Here is a 26,495-nt window from a genome sequence, read left to right on the forward strand (position 1 = left end):
ATCCAAAACTACCGTGACATACGCAAAGACCGTGAGAGTTTACATTCACCAACAAACGGCCTCGGCTACCTTAAGCCTGGTCAGACTATAAAGTAGCATTAGGCTGATTTTGCTATAAACGTGTCAAGTTATATCGAACGCTCTCTCCCAGTTACCACTGACCGTACCCTCAATACGCGTGGTTCATTGGGTTGAGTAAGCTCATGATATGTCGTCTACGTAAAACATCATATGCAATGCAACGTCAAAAATGCTATCACATTTTTTTGTTTTCAATACAAAATCTATCAAATTGAGTAAATTAGTTGCTGCAAACTAAAAAAAAACTATAGTCAATACAAGCTGAGTATGGTAGGCTAATCTTACACAATATGACTTACTGGTTATTATTGGAAAATGGGTGTTTTTTCAATTAGTTTTGTTTCGATTAAGAAAAATTGGAATGTCCCCCCTCCTTGAAAAAATCCTGAGTACCGTACCCCACTGTACGCACCTTTCGTGTTTGCTGACGAGAGCCAAAGGTGATATCCCCAAGGTGGGGCGTTTTACCTCACTCTCTACTGAATATAAATTGGAGCATAGAGCTCATTATGAAGTGGCTCAAAGTTTAAAGTTGTTTGAAATCTCAGCGTCTGTTCAAACCGCGTTCTTGACCAAAATCGCTGAATGAATTGTTTGTATCTTGTATGTACGGTAGATGTATATGCAAAAAAATTAAAACTGACATATCCTGATTGCCATTTTGATTTTGTTAGAGTGATATATAATTTTTTGATTGTTGACCTATACCTGCGGAATAAACTGTTGGGTGAGGTACCAATGACAATCTCGGGGCCTCTAAAATAAGATACTGCTGAAACAAACAACCAGCTACTCAATACCTAAGGGAGGAGAATGAAGTTCTGATCACGGGGACAAATTAATACGAGCTTTCTCTAAAATAAAATAGATTTGATGCAAATGCCCTATGCAAGCCAAATACAAGTATAGCTACCCCTGGACCTTGTCCGAACTGCTGGTTTAAGGTTTTGGTATGTTGCTCATGCAGGTTCTTAAAGTCATATATTGTATTTTATTTTTCATAGCCAATTGCGATGTTGGAAATGGAGGCTGTAGTGAGAATTGCGTTGACATTTCAGCAGGTAAAGTCTTATGTACCTGCCAGCCTGGATTCAGCCTCATGGATGATGGAGTGTCCTGCAGAGGTTTGTATAAGCTAAAAAGCATTTAACTTAGAGAAAAATGTCTGCTAGCAGTCCCAGCTTTTGTACTGGGCTGCTCCGAATAATATTTCCATGCAGTCGTCCATTACCCTGAGTTACTATAAGAAAAAGACCAATGCTGTGTTAAGCCCTTTATGCGGCCCTTCATGGGCCAAAGTAATTTGGGCTCCCTACAGGCAAGACAATCTCATTATATAGTTTGTATTTTCACTGCATCGATATGGAAAGGTGGTTTACTTTAATAGACTTTCTGACCAGTTGAACAAACAACACAAATGTAGGCTAGGCTAAGTGATAGCAAACACAGGTCTATCATGTCATATCTACATCTTTGCTCGAAATGAAAGCAAAAAGCATTAAAAATTGTTCATCAAAAATACTGGCAATGGTCATGAACATTGGGGTCATTCAACCCACAACTTATCACACAATAGAAGCTAGCACGACAATGTGACATGCTCATTAGATTGACTTATTCTTTTTTTTTAAATCGGAAAAGAATTGACAAATTAGGAGATTTAATTTGCTTAGCTACATTTGAAAGCGAGTTTTGCCTAAAATTACAGTTATTCGAAATTTTATCAACCTATTATTTTTAAATACACAGGCGTGACTGACAAAGAAAAACACTTTTAGGGTGCAACAAAAATTGGCCTTAACACAAAGAACATTTTAACACTTTTACCGAGTCGTTATTATATTTTGCGTGGTAGGTTTAAACTACTTCATTGTAAGCTTATGGAGTGTCATTCGCAGCTGACTCGAAGACTATATGTCACTCGCTGCTTCCTGTCGTCTGTTGTATCGCATCTGTGATCGCAATGTACTGTATGTTATCGCAATGGGCGCAAATAAAAGCACGATTATTATTATTATTATTATTACTTATGCACAAATAAACCTACCTGCCAAATACTACATCGGCACAGCAATCACCACTAGGCTACCGACTCCACTTACCAACACTGTCCCATCTGTGCTTGCTACAGTAACATTACTTATACATACATCCATTTAAATCAGTAGTTTGCTACAAGTGACTCTGCACCAAACAATTTAAGAAAAAACACCGACCGGACCATACTTCTAACACCACCAAACGAAAACAATACTAGAGAATACTGAAAGAAAAGAACATGCATGCTATGACTAATTACTACCGTAATACTGTATCGAACCACAAACATTGAATGAAGAGTCGAAAAATCATTGACTGGAAAAAGCATTGACAAACAACCACAACTACACAACACCACTGATCGAAAAGAATACAAGAGAATACTGAGAGCAAAAAACGTGCTGCTGACTCTACAAGTGACTCTGCACTAAATATTTACAAAAAACCATTGACCGAACCACACTCGTATCAGAATGAAAGTTTAAAACAGTACAGTAAAGATGTTCTTACCCAAACATAAAAGTCTATTATCTGTGTGGAGATGGTGGGCCTGAGAGTCGGGGCCTCTTGACACAGCACTGTATGAATCCTATGCACGTATCCACACCAGAGCAACATAACTAAGTTTGTAAGTAAGCTTACTTTCAATTCAATTATAAGGCTTCCTTCAACAGATATGGACGAGTAGTGTCAGTAGTTTGTAATGTCAGGCTGATGGGGCGTGTGTCGGCGTCGGGGATAAACGAATAAAGTCTGGTGATACTTGACATCCATTCAGAATTCCATTTATGGTCCGCACAAGTAGCCGCAGAAATGTCTTGTTCATCAGCTTCGTTGATCAGAAAATGAGTGGCTGGCACGAATGGGTGTCTTGATTTCAGTCGACGGGAGTGCTCGTTTGGGAGAGCAAAGAGCTTGTAGTGAAGAAGAGGTTAGGCTCCAGTGCCCATCGGCCGAGAGACAGAGTGGCTTCTTCTAGACGAAGCTCAGCAGGTTGGATGCCAGCGAGAATGGGGAGATTTTCCAATGGTGTGGGACGCAGGCATCCGGTCACCGTGCGCAGAGCGCTGTTTATGGCAGTGTCGATGTTGTGGTAGTGAGGACTGCCGCACCAAATAGGTGTACAGTGCTCTGCTGAAGAGTAAACAAAGGCAAGGCTGCTATACGCAAAGTGTCAGCCCTCACTCCCCAGCTGGAGCCTGCCATGCGCTTGCAAGTAAGGCCACGGTGCCACACGGTGTCATAGGCAGATGTAAGATCTAGAACCCAGTGATATATGGTTTAATACTACCGCAACAAAGTTCCAAGGCAAAATCCTGGTTTCCGATGAATTTTATAGATCACCAAATCAGCCTCCTGTACAGCAAACTCAAACGACAAACGATGTACAGTTGTTCACTGCAGGCTACAGTCTCTTCACTTTTTGTTGGTTTCGCCAACACGATGTAGCAATTATTCTCCTACGAGGAATACGATTTAGTAAACGAAAATATTTTACAAAGCAAGTCAATCTTTATGTAGTAATACATTTTTTCGTGTCGTTGACTGAATGCTTTTGTGAGTGGTGTTAATTTTTCCAAAGAATGAAAAAATTACCGAAGAGCTACATCAACATAGATTGTTGCTTGCATATTACTTTTTAACCAATCATAAAGTTTCCTTCAACAGATATAAACGAGTGTTCCATTAGTAGTCCATGTGGCGACGTGTGCACGAACACAGTGGGATCGTATGCGTGTAGTTGTGCAACACCAGGATACCACCTCACTCCAGATAACAGAAGGTGTGCTGGTAAATTCTCTTGATCATCCTGTGCTGTAACAGTGTAACAGGACAACTTTTTTTCACATTGTGACTAATATCTTTTAGTAATTTCATAACCCAGACAGCCACTTCATCTAGTTCAGATCTTTACCAGATCGGGTACGGATCTGATCAAATATTTACCGAATCTAGGCCAGATAAAGTAGTTATCTGGGAACGGTCGTCAGTTTGGTATTCGAAATAAAGCAAAGAAGAAGCCAACAATTTTGCTTTCAAACAAAATATTTTATGATGTAGCGTAATTGCTTTTTGTCTCGCGTAATTAACCGCCATGTGATGTGCCTTTCTCCTCTTCTTTGCAGTTTCATTCTTATGTATTTCGTTTTTCAGATCATTGTGTAGATCAGTTATTTATTTTAAATGTAAATGTAAAATCAGTTATTTTCGTTACTTGAGAAGGGCTAACTTGAGTATGGCCGAAAACGTTCGTAGTTTATAGTTTATGTTCAATTTAATATATTATGTTAAATGCTGTGTGGTTGCTTGGTTTTATCTGTCTATGGTTGAAGAAAGTCACCTCTCTACCAAAATTAAAGTATAATTGATTCAAAGTGCCAAAATTTCTACATATGCTACAAAGTATATTCTTACTTTACAGTTTACACCAATCGAACACCTTTTTTTCAACAGATATAGACGAGTGTTCCATTGGTAGTCCATGTGGCGACGTGTGCACGAACACAGATGGATCGTATGCGTGTAGTTGTGCAACACCAGGATACCACCTCACCTCTGATAACAGAACGTGTACAGGTAATTCCTTTTGATCTTTAATAAAGACTTATTTTTTATATAGCGACATGCATTAATTTTATAATACCACAGTTCTTGTCAGTGTAAGTTGTTTTCTGGTCAGTGAATTATGTGATAAATTGCTATATTTATACATTGTTTGCATTAAGCAGAAGTTTAACTGTTTATATTTGGATCATATGTTTATTATTTTTAGCCAATATAACAAGTATTCTTCAACAGATATAAACGAGTGTTCCATTGGTAGTCCATGTAGCGACATGTGCACGAACACAGATGGATCATATGTGTGTAGTTGTTCAACACCAGGATACCACCTCACTTCTGATAACAGAACATGTGCTGGTTAGTATACATATCAGGGAGTCGAACCGAACCCGAACCGGATTTTTGTAAACCGGTTTTGGTGCGATTTTGTCTGAACCTTAACCGGAACTGAACCGAAAAATTTGAGTTAGCTTAAACCCTAACCGAACCCGAACCGGTTGAAAAAAGCGGTTCACTCCAGCATTACGTCATTGTTCGCATTGTGGTAAGTGAAGTTGTACGTAGCATGTTGTTATTTTGGAGGCCACATTGTACGGATGAATTATAGCCTATTCCGTAACACACGATCCACTATCATCGATGCTTTGGAGAGGAAATTTTTGAGATAAACAACTTCTGTTCTGTGACATCATAGACAATATAGTTTGATTGTAACTTGTGCAACAAACAACAAAGGCAAGTTAATTGAGCAAAGCAGTCTTGAGATCAGTGTTGCCAACCTTGCGGTTTTCACGCCCAATTGGGCTAATTAGTAGTTGGGCAATAGTAGGCCTAGGCCTAATTTTATCGGACCCGAACCGGAACTTATAAAACCGGTTTTAAGTTTCTTCGAACCTGAACCGGAACTGAACCAAATTTTGAAACAATCTTTGAACCAGAACCGGACCCGAACCGGAAAAATCAAACGGTTCGACTCCCTGATACATATAGCGAAAAATGGGGAAAAACTTTACTTGATGGTTGCTGCAGTTAAATTTTAAAAAAATGATTCCTCCACGCAAGTCAGAGTGTTTAGGTAGCTTATTTTGTTCAACCTCCATCTCTATAGAGCTACCTCAACGTTGTGTAGAGGTGAACTGAGGCTTAAAGCTGGGTTCATTTTGAGCAACTCCTGGGGTTATTAGGAACATGTAAAAGTCCCCAACGGCAATCTCTTTTAGCAGAAGAGGGCAGTGCCTAACGGGCAAGTATCATGTAGCCTAAGGCCATTTTTTACTGTATGTGGCTGCAATGCTAAACGAGGTCCCACAAACCTCCCCTGGTATCAACATGCGCTGTCGCATGGACAGAGTGCTCTTTCATCTTGCTCGCTTCCGTGCAAACTTTAAAACCTCTGCCCATACAATTCATATGAGCTGCAGTTTGCCAATGGCATTGCCACACCTGCTCGGACTCCTGATGATCTCCAAACGATAGCCACCATCTACAGCAACTCTTATGAGCATTTTGGAATAGAAGTTAACACTAATAAAACTAGGATACTCAACCAAACACCGATCTCACCTCCCCAGAAATCAATATCAACAAAAGACCTCTAGGTGAAGTAGAATACTTCTCTTACTTCGGAAGCATACTATCAACATGTGCAAAGGATAACATCGCATAAAAGTAACACATTGGGTCTATGAAAGACTTAACCATCGTGTTTTCAACAACCATGCTATATCTATCCACACAAAAATTATGGTCTTCTGGTTAGTCGATATATCTACCCTTCTCTATATGCTTGTGAAACTTGGACATTATACCGCCGTGACATCAAACGTCTTAAAAATTTCCAGCAGAGGAAAGTGGGTCAAATGCTAGGCACTCGTTGGGAAGATTGTCTCACCAACAATGCTATCCTCGATCATGCTAGATTACCCAGCAGAGAAGCCACCACACTGCAACACCGCCTCTGCTAGACAGGACATGTCGTGCGAATAGACCCAGTGAAGCTTCCTCGAATTATGCTCTATGGGAAACTGAAGATAGAAAAAAACTCATGGAAGACTAAAAATGTAACACAAAATTAGCTAAAGATCTTTCTAAACCAAGCTTGCATTGATCTGAAATTGTGGGAACAACTTTGCCAGTGGCAAATCAATCTGGAGATCGCAAACTCAGGATGGTATGAAACTTTTAGAAAAAAAAGGAAACAAAAGGTTCAGGACAAACGAAAAAGCAAAAAATAAAAACAACATGAACCACGTTTCCCATCCTTCATACAATGTGCCTTTTGCCTACGTCTATGCCACTACAGACTGAGACTTCAAACTACATCCGACATCACCATTCAACTTGCTGACAAAACCGATGTTCGGACACAAGCTGGAACCAATGACGACGAGGAATGTTTAACTAGAAAGACACTAACGTCTCTGCGTACGCGGTTTCTCGAGCAAATTTCCTCTCGATAGTCAAAGAATGTCGGATGAAACATAAGCACATTGTGTTCTGCTTCCATTTCGCCACACAATGTACGAGGTAAGCTACATGTGTGTACTGCAAAACAAAAACTTTTAACCACAGATACAATCTCCTTTCAAACTGTTTACTGAAGACTCGTGTTGCTATTCGTAAAGTATTAAATTATATTATTCTCTATTACCAAGTAAGACCAATGTAAAAATAATTTTTACTTTTCATCAATCAAAAAGTTTCTTTGGACAGATATGGACGAGTGTTCCATTGGTAGTCCATGTGGCGACGTGTGCACGAACACAGAAGGATCGTATGCGTGTAGTTGTTCAGAATCAGGATACCTCCTCTCTTCTGACAACAGAACATGTACAGGTAAATGCTTTTGATCTTTGGTAATAAATTTTTTTTATATAGCGACATGCATTAATTTTATAATGCCACAGTTGTTGTCAGTGTTAGTTGTTTTCTGGTCAGTGGATTATGTGATGTATTGCTATACAGCAGGGGTCACCAGCCTTTTTTGCATGCGGGCCACTTTGTCAGTAAGGAGAGCTGTGGCGGGCCGCACTAATAAAATTCTAGGTAGGTTGACTCTTATGCAAGAAAAAAACGCATTTCGTACCCAGTATCCAGCGTTACATGTTAATATTTATCTTAAAATACCGCAGCAACAAAATTAGTTGAGCAACGCTACTGCCAGGCCAAGCTCCTTTAATACAGTACTTTTGACTTCTTTAACAATGCCTAATAAACGAGGCCACTTGTTTACCGCACTTATAGCGAGGCGAGCGGTTTCATCAGAATATTCATCGCCAATCAAGATTAGTGTCACTTCGCTTCACAAAAGATATCTTGCAATTAACAGTTTCAGTAAACAAGGAAATGTTTGACACATCGCAATACAGGCAACAATTAGTGACCTGCAAACATATCAGGGAAAAATAGGCTCCAATAACAGGGAGAAGGAAACCAGGCACCATGAAACAAACGCTTGTGGAAATCACCGAAAAAATGTTTCTATCGTAACTCATGAACAGTGTTTCCCCTAAAAAAGCAATGAGTTGGTTTTTCATCCTTTTTGTGAGAGTCAAAAAAAAACGTTTATTAGACAAATGTCACTTGCGATGCTTATCAGGTTGGCAAGAATTGTTGATTTACAACATTTTGCAGACATTCATGCTCTTGAACTCAAGAAAAGTATTTTTGGTTTTACTTGTACGGTGATACCTTCTGCGGGCCGCACATAACCATGCAGCCCGCGGTCGACCAGTTGGTGACCCTTGCTATAGAGTATTTACATATTGTTTGTATTAAGCGGAAATTTGGCTGTATATATTTGGATTATATGTTTGTTTATTAGTTTAAGTAATCTAACACCTTTCCTTCAACAGATATAAACGAGTGTTCCATTGGTAGTCCATGTGGCGACGTATGCACAAAAACAGATGGATCGTATGCGTGTAGTTGTTCAACACCAGGATACCTTCTCACTTTGGATAACAGAATTTTGCATTATAATTTTTAACAGATATAGATGAGTGCTCTACTGGTAGTCCATGTGGCGACGTGTGCACGAACACAGTAGGATCCTATGCGTGTAGTTGTGCAACACCAGGATACCGTCTTTCTCCAGACAACCGAACGTGTACAGGTAAATCCTCTCGGTCATAATGTAAGAAGTGTTTCTGCATCATTGCATCATTATTTTTGCATCATTATTTTCAACAGATATAGACGAGTGTTCCATTGGTATTCCATGTGGCGACGTGTGCACGAACACAGATGGATCGTATGTGTGTAGTTGTGCAACACCAGGATACCTTCTCACTTCTGATAACAGAACATGTGTCGGTTAGTATACATGTAACGAAAAGAAATGGGAGGATACTTTGAGATACTGAATGACACTTTGAGAAAGGGGAAATACGTTGTTGGAGTTTAAGCAAAATGATGACGTCGGTTGTCATTTTTTCCCTTTTTAACTTCCTGCAATACTCGCAATCTTATAAACTCTGCTCGTCGCATAAAGATTATGCTACGACACCTTGTAAGGAGATGCACACAGTTTTCTAGATCTGCCATACTTTAAGACATAAGATATAAGACATATATCGATGTAAGGATAGACATTATTTTAAATAAAGAAAAGCATTTTCAGAACAACTTTTAGCCAAAGTAAGAAACTGTTACGTTATTTATTTGCAGACGTCACTTGCAGAAACAACAACGCTGGTTGTGAGCAGATATGTCAGCCCTTTGGCATTGTGCACCACAGTTGCGCCTGTCATCCTGGCTACGTCATCAGTGATGACGCACACAATTGCACTGACGTCAACGAGTGCAACACAACCAACACGAAATATCGTCATCACTGTGCTCACAATTGCATCAACGAACCGGGATCGTATTACTGCGGTTGTGACGAGGGGTACCAGGTCAGCCCCAACAAGAGGGATTGTCTGGGTGAGGTCATAGATGTTGTTTAACTCTAAGTTGGCTGGGTGAGGTCATAGATGTTGTTTAACTCTAAATTGGCTGGGTGAGGTCATAGATGTTGTTTAACTCTAAATTGGCTGGGTGAGGTCATAGATGTTGTTTAACTCTAAACTGTCTGGGTGAGGTCATTGATGTTGTTTAACTCTAAATTGGCTGGGTGAATTATTTAAACCGTGGCCGTTGGTAATATAGAATATTTTTTCTGGACTGCTTTGAACATTTTTTGTATTTGATCGATGTCTTAAAAGTTTTCTATCTACCATGACTACCCTCATTGTCCTTCTCTTTGCTACTTCCTTGTCTTCTTTGCTGCTACAAAAGTATGGCACTTTTGCAGGCCCGCAACCAGCAACTATTTTCGGGGGGGGCATTTAATTTTTATCAAAGAACCAGCATTAAAATGATGCATTGTGACATTTTTATGTTAATGTCCACGCCCATTGATAAGGGACAAGAGTGTGTGGCACTACCATGTTACGGTTCAGTGGTCATAACTTATGCCAATCACGTTTTTGTTTAGTACAGCATTAAAGGAAACTAGCCTTTGTAACCTTTTCTCATTTAGCTATGACTACCCAAGGAAGAAAATTACGATAATACAAATATTTACAAATGCTTAAGCCCAACTGAGTAGCTTATTCACCACGCTGTCGTAGCTGCTTTTGATCTCGAATTATGTAGTTGTTTTTAAACGCTTTTTATGGTGATGATGGATGCTGACATTATGTATGCACTAACGAAACAGATGATGAGGATGCCAGCCTAATTTATCGAACAAAATCGTTAGCATGGCTTCCAACCAGCGTAGCCTACTTTCGGTTTCGATGGTCTACACTCTACAGAAGGGTTTCCCAAACTTCTTTGGGCCACGGACCACTATTTGTGAATCTGTTTATTCGCGGACCCCCAATTCCAATACAAAGGTAAAAATGAATAAAACCAAATTTTGTTTATTTAAAAAACTGACAACATCAATGGGACGGATGGGATTGCTTCTTATTGCATAAGTCATCAATTCTGGGAGTTATTTGTGAAAGGCAAACTCTTAAGTCGGGGTCCACGGAAAGTCTGGACCTGTATATTGTCTTCATGTTGGTAAGAGCTGAAAATGCTGTCTCACACATGTAGGTCGTGGCAAAGGCAATAAAATTTTAGTTGCCTTTTGCGATAGCAATGGATATTCCTCCACAACACTCAACCAGAAAGATGCAATAGCTGTTTCTGTTTGATTGAAACTAAGCATTAAAGTTCGATCAGATGATAATTCGGCTAATTCTTCTTCTTCGCGTCCTGACAGATCAGTCTTTGTTATAACGAAAGGGTTTAAAATCCAGTCAAAATTTTCATATGTCTCTTTTAAAAAGTACTTCTTGAAATGTGCAGAAAGCAATTCCAAATGTTGTGTAACGTCAGAGAAAATCAACTCTGTATTAATTAAGAACTGCGGCAATTATCTTTGACTGGGTAGGCTACGTACTGTACAGTGTACAACGCATATGTGTGACTTTTTAATTTCTTGTCATATCGCCACGGACCACCTGTGCCGTCGTCGCGGACCACCAATGGTCCGCGGACCATAGTTTGGGAAACCCTGCTCTACAGTATGGCTGTACGTGTACGACGCACGTCTATTCATAGTACATTTCATACTGCATAGAACGCTTAAAATTTTTTCAAAAAATTTCAGGGGGGGGCAAATGCCCTCAATGCCCCCCCCCCCTGGTTGTGGGTTTGCACTTTTGTGAAAATGGAAACAAAACAGTGGAACTCTTTGAGTCATTCTGTTATTGAAAAATCTCCAATAGTTTATCCCTTCTTTCGGTCACGGATGAATGCTTCCAAAGAGCCGAAGTGAATTAATGTGAAACTTGATTTGTTTGAGGGGAACGAATCAAAACAGAGTGAAAAAGACCAACATTAAAGAGTAAGCAAAATGAGAAGCCGCCTCTGCTTTGCATCCTAGCTCATCTCAAAACAGTAGGAAGTGAAGGGTTCAGTAGGATTTCACGGATAATAAAACAGCGAGCTAGCAATTCCAAGTGGACCGATCCTCAATGTTACATCATAAAAGAACCCTCAATATCTCATTGTTTTCCTTTTCAAATTGCTTTGTTTCGTTTTTCCAGACATCGACGAATGTCCATCATATGGTCGCGTGTGTGCTCACGTGTGCACAAACGTGCCTGGAGGTTGGCGGTGCTCCTGCTTTGAAGGATATGAAGTAGACGAAGAAGATGAAACTGACTGCGTTGATGTCGATGAGTGTGCAAGAGGTGACCATGACCTCCATATTAAATACGTACAGTAAAGAACCCATCACGGCATCAAGGTTAACCACAAGACAATATACTAAAGCAATCTTGCATAGCGGACTTTGTGACCAATGCTAAACTTCTGTGGAAATTATCTTCTTTTTGGGCAAAGCTTCATGTGGGGCCATTTAGTATCATTCATTTTAATGAAGGAATGGTGAAGAAAAAATTAATTATCGTAGCAATGTTCGGGATGAGGTCTACAAAAGATTTAAAACAATGCGCATCATACGTGCTATCTATAGACGTAATGTTTGAGTTAGCTGTTGCAATTTATTGAAACCAAAAAAGGAATTTGTTAAGACTCTGCAATACCTACAACCAGCATTGTGTTAGGGGAAAATAAATTACTAAAGTTGTAAAGATGCAAGCCTTCTTTACCCCTAGTGTGTAAAAACTTGATAATTGACAAGTTATTAAAAACAAAAGATACAGTAGTTAATAAATTATTAACAAAATCACATTCTACGCAGCCATTGCAGATCTAAGGCCGCCATGAAGTATGCACTCTTGCCTTGCATATCTACTTTCTCAACATGACAATAATGATGTAATCTTGTTGTCAATATCATCATTATTAAAAGCATACATTAATTGAGTTTTCAATTATTTATTATTATTAAATGTTAACTTCTATAATTAATAATTGCGTCTTATTTTTTGTATGAACTTTTTGTTTAAAAACCCGTGGGTCGAGGGGCTCTGCCGTTTACCATCCTAGAGTAGTGAACTCAGGCCGAACGTTTGGGCAGGTGTCGAACAGCCACTGAATTGATTCGTCATCCAGTTCACGCAGACCACGCACACCATTTGGCGCATGGTAGATGGCGCAGTTGCGGATGATGATTACAGTTTGTTCTTCCTTGCCACATTTACAAATGGCGGATGGAGCCATCTCCCATTTGTGCATGTTGAAGCAGAATAGTCCTTTGCCAGTGCGCAAGCGGTTTGGCCGCACCTAGGCTTTTCTTGGCAGAGGTATTCCGGTTGGGTTGGGGGCCAGTACCAGAGATAAAACTTTGGATTTTTGAAGAGTTCTTTTTCCACTCTGAGATCCAATGTTGGTCTGCCCATGTAGCCGCACTTGATAGCTTTGTCTTTAGCGGTTTTAATCAAGAGATGTCCTGCCTGTACAACTGGATGTCTTAATTTTAGTCTCTGAGGTATATATGTACACTGTACAGTATATATAATTACGTAATGCAGAATATATGATCTCGTCACCTTTGTTAAAGGATTGTTTTCACGGAGATGTCAAGCTTGCCGCAATTTTGACGGTAGCTACGAATGCGTATGCGGGGAGGGATTCCAATCGGTTCAAGACTACACAGATTGCCTTGATATTGATGAATGTCAGGAGGACAATGGTGGATGTTCACAAGTAACTAAGCAGTTCACTGCGTTTAATTTAAGAACTATCTTAGAGAAGAGCTACATGTCCTGAGAGCTTGTTGATTTTAGCTTTATTTTGTCTTCCAAAAAAACGTTTTATAATTTACAGAATGCCACTTGTACAAACAGTATAGGCAGCTTCAACTGTACCTGCCCGGAAGGGTACTTCCTGAGTGACGTCAAATCCTGTTTGGATATCAACGAATGCGTCACTTCCGACCACAAGTGTGATCAAGTTTGCATCAACGAACCTGGTTCCTATTCGTGTGATTGCAACCCTGGATACGTCATGTCGAGGGATAAGTGCGAAGGTATGTGAGGTAGCCTGTTTTTGTCTTTTATTGAGGGAGCGGGGAAATAGAATGTACTTCAAGATGGGAAACAACACGCGTTGCTGGAAAATGAAGCAATTACATTCAAAAATAAGATTCCCTTTGATGTTATTACTAACATTATTGTGGTTTAAAAGTCTTTGCTCGCTGAAACACAGGGGTGCACTTACCAACGATAATTACTTCGTAGATCATCTTATTGTTCATGAATCCGCCTATAATAAGGGTTTGTTTCTATACGTTTTGTGGAACTATAACTGTAGGTTATAATCTTAGAAGATTAATTCAATGCAGGAATTTTCATCTTCAGACTGGAAAAGCATTTTTGGAAGGTTTATCCTGGCAGTTTTGCGTATTTGTAGTTTAAATTATCGCTGTAATGCAGACCCTGTCAGTGAAGTTGGCAAGATGAAATTTTCCCCTTGTTGTTGAAGTGTCGTTGTATCGGAATTATCCTATTCAGTAGATGCCGCTGCAAAGAGAGCTGCTTTTGAAATGCATTGTTCAAGTGCACAACCCCAGAGTTGAACCATGGTTCTGTGATTCTGTTGTTTTTCATTCACAATTGTTCATTTAACCGATTGAGCTATTAGGAAGGTCTAGCTAGAGCAGTGGTTCCCAACCTTTTTGTTGTCACGGACCCCTTTAGACAAATTATTAATTCTGCGGACCCCTACCTAAATTTTGCCTGAAACTCAATTAACATACTATTGACTATTGCAAAGAAATTTATTTTCACACGAGTCAGTTCAATCACAGTACTATTGAATTAATTATGCTACTCAACTACTGTACGGTGTCATATTGCATTTGCCGCTGTGACTCCTGCGGCAATTATCAGCTTAAACAGTTGCTCAAATAATCAAATGAATGGATTGTTCAAGAAATGTCAGCACTATTTGAATATTAAGGTGACCCGAAGTGCCATGCCGAAACTTTTTCAACATAAGCAAATTTAATGAGATGGTTGTTGTTGCCTTTCCTGAACTAAACGACTGAACTGTGGTTGAGTTTTTGACAATGCAACACGCATGTCATCTTCAACGTCCACTGGCCAGGCGATTTCGCTGTTGTTTTTATTGTAACAAGAGCTGAGAATCCTGCCTCGCAAAGGTTAAGTGGTTATGAATGGTAACAAAACAATAATCGCTTTCTTTGCCAAGAATGGGTAGGTTTGCAGTTGTGAGCACCAAAATTCTTCCACAGCTTTTGAATGAAACTCAATGCGTAATAACTCTTTTGATCTCAAATCGATTAGGTCATCTTTACTGAGATCGTCATCGCTAATGTTGTTCAAGTCAAAAAGAAAAGAATTTCGAATCCATGTTTCAACTTCGTTCGGCAGGTGTTCTAAATTAAAATAACATTGAAATGAGATTTGCAGGGTTTCAAGTGTGCGCAAAATTTTTCTCTCATAGAGATCAAAAGAGTACATTCTCTTTGAGTTTTATCCATCAAGATCTTCTAACATTGGAAAGTTAGCGTAATTACCTGCTTCCAATCTGCGTTTCCAACCGGCAACTTGGCTAAAAACGCTTTCAGTTTTTCAGCTGCATCAATGATTGTCACACCTGGTCCTTGAATGCCACGATTAACATTGTTAATATGACCGAAAATATCGGCTAAGTAGGCCATGCCGTATAGAAAACTTTTACTCTCGAATAATTTTTAAAGGGGACTTCCTTTTGCTTTCAAAAGAGTTGATACCTCATTTTTTAGCTGCTGCAGTCGTTTTAAAACATCTCTAGATAACCAACGTACCTCAGAATGATACAAAAGTTCTCCGTCATCTGACCCTACTTCTTGACAGAGCGCTAAGTACGGTGGTTTACAGCTCGGCTTTTAATGAAATTAACGACTTTCACGCAATTCGTCAGAATTTCTTTGAGACTTGCTGGTAAAGTTTTTACTGCTAAGGCGTACCTGTGCAAGAAGCAATGGATAACAACCACGCGAAGAGCTTAGTTTTTTACTAAAGCAGCAAATCCGAATTTGTTCCCGAGCATAGCTGGTGCTCCATCCGTGCATATAGAACAAAGATTTTTCCCAAAATTCATCAAGGTAATCACGGACCCCAAAATGCTTTCTCACGGACCCCCAAGGGGTCCGCGAACCCCAGGTTGGGAACCACTGAGCTAGAGTATGCAATATAAGGATTGTGCCATTATTATCACAGTTCAACATTTATAACACTTTTTCCATTCCAGATATCAACGAGTGCAACGGAACTAACCCCTGCCAGCACATCTGCCACAACATGATGGGAAGTTATAGATGTGTGTGTAATCCTGGATTCTTTTTACTTGGAGATGGAGCCACATGTTCAAGTAATTGATGTTTTCTTCTATTTTTCGATCACTCTTCTTGCGTTTGTAGCCGTCGCAGGTCACGTTGTTAAATCCAGGCACAGCAGTCAATCGATTGTGTGTTCATCGAGTTTACATTTACATCGAGAAGTTTTTCTTGATTAAGGTGTTACTCTCTGTTAATTATTGTATGCACTAGGTCCACTAAATGGGAAAGTGTCTATGAAATGAAATGCGATGCTCAAGCGCACACTCCGAAAGTTAAATTATGGTTACTAAATGTTTCATTTTTTATTTTACAAAAGCGAGCATCCCTAGATCAAACCTTTTTGTAGTTCCGATATAACAAAACAACGCGATTGTTCCAGATCGCGACGAATGCGCCGAAGGATTGGACGACTGCGAGCAGATATGCGTCAACGAGATCGGGCGCCACAGATGCAAGTGTCATCATGGATATAATCTCAACTCTGACAACGAAACTTGTTCAGGTGATGTTGCTAAGTTTTGCTGCGTCAAAAACTATAAGTTAATTTTGCTCGTGAGTGCCGTGTAGCGGCGTAACTTTCTTGCAAAAATGCGCATTACGCCATTGCATGTCACAGTGCTTCGTTGAGTTGAAACGGACATGTCGCTTGAGTTAAATAAAGTGCCAGTAGTGATTAATTGCTACCTTTACATGAAGAAATATTTATAATTTGTGATTGTTAGTAAATTCGTTACAGTTGAGTTGACTGAATGCATGATGCTGATCGCCAAGCATCAAATCTAATTTGGCGAAATAAAATTTTGTGTTTCACATTTATTTGCTTGGAGATTTGAAACAAAACCAAGACAAATAGATTCTGTATCTATAAAATTTTGTTTTCTATTGCAAAACCTTAGAAACAACTTTTTTTTGAATGACACGATAATAACAGATTGCCATTTTTGCTTTAGCAATAGGAAAACTTTGCATTAAAAATTGTTGATCGTTTCAGATATCAACGAATGCGCAGATGGAACATCCGGGTGCACTGGCGGCTGCGTCAATCTTCCTGGAAGTTTTCTTTGCAACTGTTCAACTGGTTATAAATTAGGACCCGACAACAAAACTTGTCACGGTACACAATAAACGAAAAAATTTGTGTTCTAAAATGTCGTTTTTACATATCTGAGCACTTTGGATTCAGATTCTATGTTGTTTATCACAACAACAACAGCATATCGAAATCATAACACACATTAGGATAACTGGCTGAGTATTATTCTGGTACTGGGGCTGTGGCAAAAGACCATAATGGTCAATGCAATGGTCACATTGTTCATTATTATGGTAATACTGTTCAATATAATGGTCATAATGTTCAATGTAATGGTCATAATGTTCAATGTAATGGTCATATTGTTCAATATAATGGTCATAATGAACAACGATTTCAACTGATGCAAAGCACTTGGTAACCAGTCTTTGCAAAACCGAGGAAAGCTATTTTTCGTCATATTTTCAACAGTTTTGTATTTTTGCTCCAGCGTATACAATTGCCATCGCTTGCGATGACGTTTTAACTCAAAACTATGAGTGGTTATGTATAGGTTGAGGATCATGCCGTTTACTGAGCAGAGCTGTTGTGTTGACATATTGAAAGTCCCGATAAGTAATTTGTTGTCAGGTAGATTTTCAATTACAACTTGTTATACAAACAATCGGAAAGTTTAATCAGTTTATGTTTGGTAACAAAATACATCCTAATCATGAAATAGAAAACTGATAGAGGAAATTACTGTTCCCAATCGCCATCGACCATCTCAGGTATGCAAATGACTTTGCAATTAATCTTCTTTTTTTTCCTTTTCAGATATCAATGAATGCGCAGTTGACAATGGAGGTTGCTATCAAATATGCAACAATTTTATCGGAACATTTGCGTCAGTTTTAGTCTAAAAATTTATTATTTGAAATTTCTTTTATGCCTCAAAGCTCTTTCGTTAATTTGAATTACTCTGATTAGCCACGATTTACATTTCGTTTTTTCTTTCCTTCTACTATTAATAGTTCACTACATTTATGTTTATTTTATTTTGACGACAGCTCCTAAAGAGAGTCAGACGAATACCTGCAGCTTCGAGCTATGAGCAACATTCCACTCGCAATTTTAAGTTTTCATTTTAGAATTTATTATTTAAATTTTAACTTTTAATTTTTTTTAAATATAAACCTGCTTCTTGACACCAGAGCGACAAAATTTTTAATTTTGACACTTTTTGTTTCTCGATAGTTTGAACTTTCTGATATTAGTAACAGTTTAAAAGCATACGGTCAAGGTCAATGTTTATTGACTGTGTAAATATCTTGACAATCGAATTTATTGTTGTGAGGTTAAAGCTTATACAAACTTTTTTGAAAAGTGTTTATAATATACATTCTTCAAAAAAGTTTGTATAAGCTTTAACCTCACAAAAATAACTTCGATTGACAAGATATTTACACAGGCAATAAACATTGACCTTGGCCGTATTCTCTAAAAATTTTGTTTTATTTTGATATGAATTGAAAAAAGAGAGCAAAAAAGAAAAAATATCTAAAGGTCCTGCATCTCCCCTACTACAAAAAAATAGTAAAATTGAGTTTTTTGGTTACAAATATTTTTCAAGTAGTCCTGGAATAAAAAGTGTTCTTAGAGCAGATATAAATATGCCACTTTTGCAGCTTTCGATGTAACGTTCATCTTTTTATCTCCGGTGGTTTTCGAAATATGACAATTTTTATGAAAACTGGACATAGAAACGCCCAGCGCAACCGTGTGACGTCATTATTTTCAATTTTTTTTTTTACGTTTGTGTTTGTAAAAGTCCACTACAAATTTTCAGAAAGTTAAGGAAAAATCCACGAACCTCGCCATTTTTTGGCACAGCCTATAGGGCAAGTTACCATTTATGTTCAACGCTTCACTGGGCTAGAACAAGACGTAAAAGCTTATTCAATTGTTTTATAAACTTATTAACGTGTCAAAACCAAATAAGGTAATCAAACAATAAAGAGCCCAAAATGTAGATACTAAACTCACGTTCCGTAAACGTTTCGAAAACTAAACTGGTTTCATTTTCAGTGTTAAAATTATTTATGTCAATAAAACTGAAGATGAAAACAGTTTAGTTTTCAAAACGTTTGCTGAACATGACTTTAGTATCTATATTATGAGTTCTTTGTTTTGTGATCACATTAACCAGGCGTTGTATCTATTCTTCTCCTAAACAAGCTAATATGTGAAGATTAACTTTCAGTTGTGATTGCTGGGATGGCTTCACCTTCAATAGCACTCACTGCGCTGATATTAATGAATGTGCGACTTCTAACGGCAACTGCTCACAAATATGCTTGAACAGCGGGGGCGCCTACGAGTGTCAATGCGACCCAAACTTCAGCCTGGCAGACGACGGCCTGAGTTGTAACCGTGAGTCCTTCTTGAAACACAAGTCAAATATCAACATGTTAGCTCAGTGGCTCCAGCAGTGCCCCCCGTTAGCTCAGTGGTTATGCGCCGATTCAACATCAAGCGGAACTGGTTGGGGTCTCGAGGTGTGCGCTTGAGCAACGCATTTCAGGACTGCTCTCCATTTAGCGGCATCTAATGAATGGAATAATTCCCCGGCAACAACACTTCAACTATCGGAAACTTCAGCACTCTATCAATCTCAGTAACCGACTCTGCGTCAAAAACTTCTACAAGTCTGTGAAAGTGCCTGGAACCTATCCAGGGATGGAGGAACCATTTTAAAAGTAGGTGGGCCCAAAATTGTAGCAGTTAAAGTTAACCAAACTTCTGGGGGGCGAAGCCCCCCAGACCCCCCATAACATTGTTGCATTCCTAATACTTCATATCGTTTATAGCCTCGATTGTGTTTTCATGATTGGTTTTTGTGCCAACCAGCAAACAATTTCCGTTTTTAGGCCCGATTTGGCCAAACAAATTACAAAATTTTTAAATTGCTCTATAGCACTCTACAAAATATGGCGGTGTACACACAAATAAAAAGGTAAAATACACACACAGTTATAGGCTAATACCAACCTGGGAGAAATAATCTGCAGCATTATACAGTAGGCCTACGTGCATGCACTGCATAATATGTAATGTTATCATTGTTTTAACCTTAGAGAACAATTAGATTGATTTATAGATTACTCCACCAACCACACGCAACCCCACCCACATGTGCTCCCCATCAACAGTTGGGCTCAACAGAAAAGTTTGAAGATTAGATTTCATCATTCACAGGCCAACAAAAATTTTTTCTTTTTAAAGGCACGGCATGTGAGAGTAATTTTAGGGTATTTCGAGGCCCCTGATTCCGAAAATGCACTTGCTTTTTTTTCAAATTGGCTCTAGTTTTTGAGATAAAGCAAAAACATTTTTTTTCGCAATTTGGAGCCCCTATAGATTTAACGTCTTGTCGTTTATTACATAGACAAAACTAAAAGTAATCTCAGGCACATTTCTGAGTTTTATAAACGCTATTTGGAACCAATCACGTTGATTACAACCCAAACAAACGGCTATTCAACGTTTACTGGCCTAGTAACAATCAAAATACGACGTAAAGCAAGCCTTAGGATACAATATTAAGATGTAGAATATATAACTTGTGCTTTGCGTTAATATATTTGTTGACTTCAACAGTATCAGACTTACTGACTAAGCTACTAAGTACAAACAACAAAATGCATAGGCTACATTGTTTGGCTTAACAAACTAGACGAATAAGCAAAACAAAGCTATCGATGAACAAAAGCAATTCTTTATTATGGCAGGCCTACTATAGCCTACTCAGCAACACCCATCAAGGTACGAAGGCCATTTATATAATTACAGAATACAAAGTTGTGTTCTTCAATAAAGTAGCTGCTTAAAATTTCATCCTTGTTTCGGAAGAACGTAATCTTGGTTCGAAATTCAATTCCTGGTAGTTTCGAAAATTCGAAAAAACTAAGTGCATTTTTGGAATCAGGGGCCCTGAAATACTTTAAACTGACTCTCACCTTTTGTGCCAAAATTTTTTTGTTGGCCTGTGTAATCAAACTAGTGGTATGAGTGAAGAGCTTTTTTTGGAACTCCTTCTCTAATTTGCCGTTTTCGCTATCTTTTCAAAGAAATTTGGCTTTCAAAAGTGGGTGGGCCAGGCCCACCCAGAAAATAAAGTAAGTGGGTCCAGGCCCACGAGGCCCACGTGGTTCCTCCATCCCTGAACCTATCAAGGCTTTGTCAGTCCTAGGATAACGATGCAAAACTAATCATGTTCATAAATATTTGTCTGGCACTTGTAACGTCCAATCACAATCCTAACACTAGTCCATGCAATTTCCTATGCCGGAGATGTTCCACCAACTATTCAGGGCGCTCAATCCAAAAGCTGCTTTTATCGATTCGCTTCTAATTTTTAAGATATTTTCAAATTTTAGTTTGAAAAATGATAAAAATGACCATTTTGTGTATGTACTTTATTAACATGATGTACAAACTCAAAAAGCGATCTGCTACAATTTTGCTTCATTTCTGCACTTCCACACCACGAAAAGTTGTGATGAGATATCGTCACATGTGCCAGTTTACATGTAAGAGAAGTTGAGAAAAACTGCAAAAATTGAAATCGAGTAACAAATAGTGATGTTGTTTCAAAGTATTTGTTGCTTCACTGACGCCAAGGTGATGTCACATTAATAAAAACTGAAACAAATCAAATGTAGTTATTACTATCTGAAGCCTTTACAAATTGTTTCACCTAACGGATCATCAGAAGGTCTGAAAAAACATGTAAACAGTAAAGAATCGATAATTCTGAAAAGATATTAAATATTACAACTGTAATTTAATCTGCCAAAAAAAATCTCTAAACCTGTACTTCCTGAGAAGATATTAAATATTACAACTGTAATTTAATCTGCAAAAAAAACCTCTAAACCTGAATTCCTGAAAAGATATTAAATATTATAACCGTAATCCAATCTGCAGAAAAAAAACTCCAGAATTACTAAGGACAGCCTCCATCCGCCACGATAAAGTTTCAATCAATTTGTCCCAATGGAAACCAAGCAACATGATGGCAACATCTATGACATCACAAAGAAGCAAAATGCTTGTTATGATCGGCGCAACCTGTAGTAATCTGAACAGAATGAATAAAAATTGTTTTTAAACCTGTAAAAATTAAATGAGATTTATAACCTGTAAAAATCAAATGAAATTTAATTTTTTCAAAATTATAACCTGTAAAAATCCCAAGGAATTGTGATGATGTAACCTGTTGTGTCCTGAACAAATGAAATAAAATCTGTTTATAAACCTGTAAAAATTAAATGAGATTTATAGCCTGTAAAAATCAAATGAAATTTTAAAAACCTGTGAAAATCAAAAGGAATTTATTTTATTTTGAAGTACTTGAGTTTAAATTTGTTTCTATGACGACAAAACAAAATAAAATAGAAACAAATTTAAACTCAAGTACTTCAAAATAAAATAAATTCCCTTTGATTTTCACAGGTTTTTAAAATTTCATTTGATTTTTACAGGCTATAAATCTCATTTAATTTTTACAGGTTTATAAACAGATTTTATTTCATTTGTTCAGGACACTACAGGTTACATCATCACAATTCCTTGGGATTTTTACAGGTTATAATTTTGAAAAAATTAAATTTCATTTGATTTTTACAGGTTATAAATCTCATTTAATTTTTACAGGTTTAAAAACAATTTTTATTCATTCTGTTCAGATTACTACAGGTTGCGCCGATCATAACAAGCATTTTGCTTCTTTGTGATGTCATAGATGTTGCCATCATGTTGCTTGGTTTCCATTGGGACAAATTGATTGAAACTTTATCGTGGCGGATGGAGGCTGTCCTTAGTAATTCTGGAGTTTTTTTTCTGCAGATTGGATTACGGTTATAATATTTAATATCTTTTCAGGAATTCAGGTTTAGAGGTTTTTTTTGCAGATTAAATTACAGTTGTAATATTTAATATCTTCTCAGGAAGTACAGATTTAGAGATTTTTTTTGGCAGATTAAATTACAGTTGTAATATTTAATATCTTTTCAGAATTATCGATTCTTTACTGTTTACATGTTTTTTCAGACCTTCTGATGATCCGTTAGGTGAAACAATTTGTAAAGGCTTCAGATAGTAATAACTACATTTGATTTAATTCGCTCTGCTTTGCAGTTTTGCTTGGCATTGAGCACTTTTTGTAGTATTAATAGTTTTCATTGTTTTAAAAACTGAAACAAATATACGAAATATAAGTAGACAAAACAAGAAACTAACTGTGTTAAAAATATTCTAGTGTATTAGTTTTATGTCCCTGTTAAGATGTTACAAAAAGTTATAACAGATAGAAATTCGAAAACTAACATGGCTAAGCACAATTAACTCTTTGTCAAGCATCTCCTCTACAATACCTCTGAGGACTGTTGGCTACGATCCACTGTACAAGAAGATAGAATGAGGAGTTTATCCAGCTTTGTTTGGTTCATCATGGCGCATTATCTATAAGTCAGAAAAGTGTCTGTTGTTGTTGTTATAACTCTTTTACTATCAACAACGCTTGGGAGGTTGATAAGTGACGTGAAGACAAAGTTTATAGATTTCTTATCACAATAAGGTTTCTTCTTCAGGAATAGCTTCTACCAGTGTGCCTACTCTTGTCATAATATTATGAATTTACCATCCTCCTTGAGACGATTATGTGTATGCGGTTATCCTGTATTTGTAAAATTGAAATATGAATATGATATCTAAATAAGTCGAGCCAATTCGAAAAAAATAATGCCATACTCAGATTCAATGCCACCAAAATATCCCAAAACTATTAAAACATCTCCGGCATCAGAATTTTTGTTTGTTTTGTAATTAGAAGTTGGAATGAAAGTTGAATTTTTAGCTGTGCTAGCTGCAGACAAGTCCGGTACTGCACAAACTAATATTTGTCAAAGTTTTAAAATAAAGGGTTAGCTATTTTTTCAGTTTATTGACGTGCTGGTATATCGCTTATTGTTGATAGAACTATATTTTTAGTTCCAGAACTATAATGAATCTCAATCTGTGACATCTCAGCCAGAAAATCAAACGTTCTTGCATTGATTCAACATCTGTAGATGACAAAATCAAATAGAATTGATTTGGTTGAAACAGTTTTTAACTTTTACTTTGTAACTACGCGTGAACATCCTCATAATGAACCCAGAACGAGTCTTCAAACTTGATGTAATTGTTGTTTAGATTGTCCAACATGTGAAGAATTCCAAGAGATTTCTCGTAAGGTGACCTCCTTGAGCACGATGGAAGATATGTTCGAGCAGTTGACTGCCAGACTCTCGATCTTGAGCGCGCAGGTGAGTTGGTTTCCATAGCAACGTCAGGGGTTCTAAAACACAAAGAGAGTGCGTGTTTGTTCTTATGTTCTTCCACGCATTTTTTCAGTTAAAATTTATTTTTAAGTATTTTTTCAAGAAAAGTTCATTCGAGACTTTTGAAGTCACATCAATTGTAGTTGTGACGTAAGAAATCGGTTCATGAATCTGCTTGGTCCAATTCGGTGTTCATGATTGTTTTTTAATTTCTGGAAGAGTCGTAGCCTACAAAGTACAACATTTCATTAGCAACAATATAGAAAGTATAGACTTTACCAATCACGAATTACATAATAATATTGTACAATGTAATAATATTTTATTTCATTTTGTTACGTTGTTCTTATGCTTGGAGATGTTAACTTATAGAACAAGCATTATTCCCCATAACCTACACTCCCTGTTTTCCTTAATTATTTCCCCGGCGTGCTTTACCATCCAGTTGTTCTTGTGTTCTTCTGGGCGACCTGCCTCTATTGTAGAATGGTTTCTTGTTCGGTTTCATTTCTGGTTTCACGACACCCAACATTGTCGAAGCGTCAAGACGTAACAATAGATCGCTTCTTTATTACTTTACTTTCGGTTAAGAAAGCACAAATTCGAGCATTTCCTATTGGGTATTTGAGTGTGATTTTTTGGCCAATTAGTGCATAATGTTTCTGTCAAGTTCTTACAACTGTTCTTTTGATACAGAATGTGGAACTCCAAAGACAAATCGAAGAACATCAAAGACAAATCGAAGAACTTCAAAGACAAAAGAATGAACTTCGTTGATTACAGCGAGTAAATTACCGCTTAGAACCGTTTGAATCTTTTGGTTAAGCCACAAACAATTGTGGATCTTGTTTTTATTTTTATTTTTACCCAAGTCATTCTGAGGCCCAATATGTTTGCTTGCTTGTTTACACAAATACTTGTATTTTTCCATATTCATCCGATCATCATTCGACTTCTATAGGAGTTGGAGTAAAAGTTTTAATAAGTAATTTAAAAAAGACAATTTAATTTAAAAATTTAATAATTTAAAAACCACGATTTCAATAATTAGTTTGATTGATTTTGAATCTTTATCTTCGGACTGGGAAAGCTTCTTTGAGAACTTCTTTAATCCTGGCGCTGGCAGTTTCGCATCCTTGTAAAGGCTTTGAACTATTGACGCAGGGTCGGTTACTCTGTCGATTTCGGTTACCGAGATAGGCAGAGTGAAGTTTCCAATTGTGTTGAAGTGTTGTTGCCGAGGAATTATTCCATTTACTAGCTGCCGCTGAATGGACAGCTGCAGTCTTTAGAATGCGTTGCTCAAGCGCACACACCCGAGAGCCGAACCAGCGCCGCTTGATTTGAGTCTTGTTTTGCAAATTTTGAACTGCTTTGTTAATTTGGGCTTGGACGTTTGACAGCACTTTGAAAGAAGTGAAACTTCCAGCACATGACGTAACTGTGTATTTCTGAAGGTTTTGTTAGAAACACTGCAATTATATCTGCTTGCTATTTTTTTCGATGATTTTGCTACGCAATGAGAACAACCTCTTATCTCTACCACTGACGCAATTATTACCATGCATCATTTCATAACGCCATTGCAAATTTAATATCGTCTTGGTGTATAAACATATGTCATCACTCACAAGTTTAAACTACACAAAAAAAAGAAACAAAAAAAAATCATGTTATGAGTGGAAGCTTACCGTCAATCGAGAAGAGTGCGAGGAACCGCATCATTGAGGAACGTTAACGATGGGTTGGAAAGCTCTCACGCATTCATGAAAGCAGCTGCAAGACAATGAAACTTTGTTTTAAAACAAAACAAAATCTTTCTACACCATGAATTGAACCTTGTCCGGTCACAAAGTTCTCATGATCTTTAACTGTGTTCCCAGAACCTCAGGTCTTTTAAACAGTCAGTTTTTATTATTTTGTTGTCGCAAACATTGAATATATGTTGTAAAACACAAAAACAACAAAAAACACCTTTACCGGTTAGATCACCAACGTGCAAATGAACTCTAGGAAAGAGAATGAAACAAATTGATCGATTTAGCGTTTACAGGTGCAGAATTGATGAAACAATATGTTTAGTGTAGTGGGTGACGTAGATTGTTGTTGCCTAATAAACAAA

General features: G+C 37.7%; 1 protein-coding gene across 3 annotated transcripts; it reads left to right on the forward strand.

Annotated features, from left to right (window-relative positions):
• Positions 1-1,100: 1,100 nt before the first annotated feature.
• Positions 1,101-26,495, forward strand: LOC145774153 (uncharacterized). Of its 3 annotated transcripts, none has more exons than XM_082585318.1 (18): positions 1,101-1,205; positions 3,790-3,904; positions 4,576-4,698; positions 4,921-5,043; positions 7,399-7,521; positions 8,678-8,800; positions 8,878-9,000; positions 9,355-9,612; positions 11,772-11,918; positions 13,193-13,338; positions 13,459-13,660; positions 15,889-16,008; positions 16,356-16,478; positions 16,968-17,090; positions 17,826-17,895; positions 19,252-19,421; positions 24,246-24,358; positions 25,070-26,495. In XM_082585318.1, exons 2-18 carry the CDS (start codon positions 3,853-3,855, stop codon positions 25,148-25,150), a joined length of 2,220 nt encoding a protein of 739 aa, XP_082441444.1. In that variant the 5' UTR covers positions 1,101-1,205; positions 3,790-3,852; the 3' UTR covers positions 25,151-26,495. The 3 variants fall into 3 exon arrangements, with proteins under 3 accessions (XP_082441444.1, XP_082441445.1, XP_082441446.1); XM_082585319.1 differs by having other exon boundaries at positions 1,111-1,205; positions 3,777-3,904; XM_082585320.1 differs by lacking the exon at positions 1,101-1,205 and having other exon boundaries at positions 3,835-3,904; positions 4,908-5,043.

This window comes from Aplidium turbinatum, chromosome 7, assembly GCF_918807975.1.
Source record: "Aplidium turbinatum chromosome 7, kaAplTurb1.1, whole genome shotgun sequence".
Taxonomy (NCBI): Eukaryota; Metazoa; Chordata; class Ascidiacea; order Aplousobranchia; family Polyclinidae; genus Aplidium; species Aplidium turbinatum.

What these genes read in the sequence shown, in the direction of transcription:
- LOC145774153 (XM_082585318.1), top strand. Translation starts at nt 3,853, where the DNA reads ATGCGTGTAGTTGTGCAACACCAGGATACCACCTCACTCCAGATAACA. An exon ending in TGATAACAGAACGTGTACAG is followed by an intron (nt 4,699 to 4,920) that starts GTAATTCCTTTT and finishes ATTCTTCAACAG; the next exon opens with ATATAAACGAGTGTTCCATT. An exon ending in ACAATGGTGGATGTTCACAA is followed by an intron (nt 13,339 to 13,458) that starts GTAACTAAGCAG and finishes TATAATTTACAG; the next exon opens with AATGCCACTTGTACAAACAG.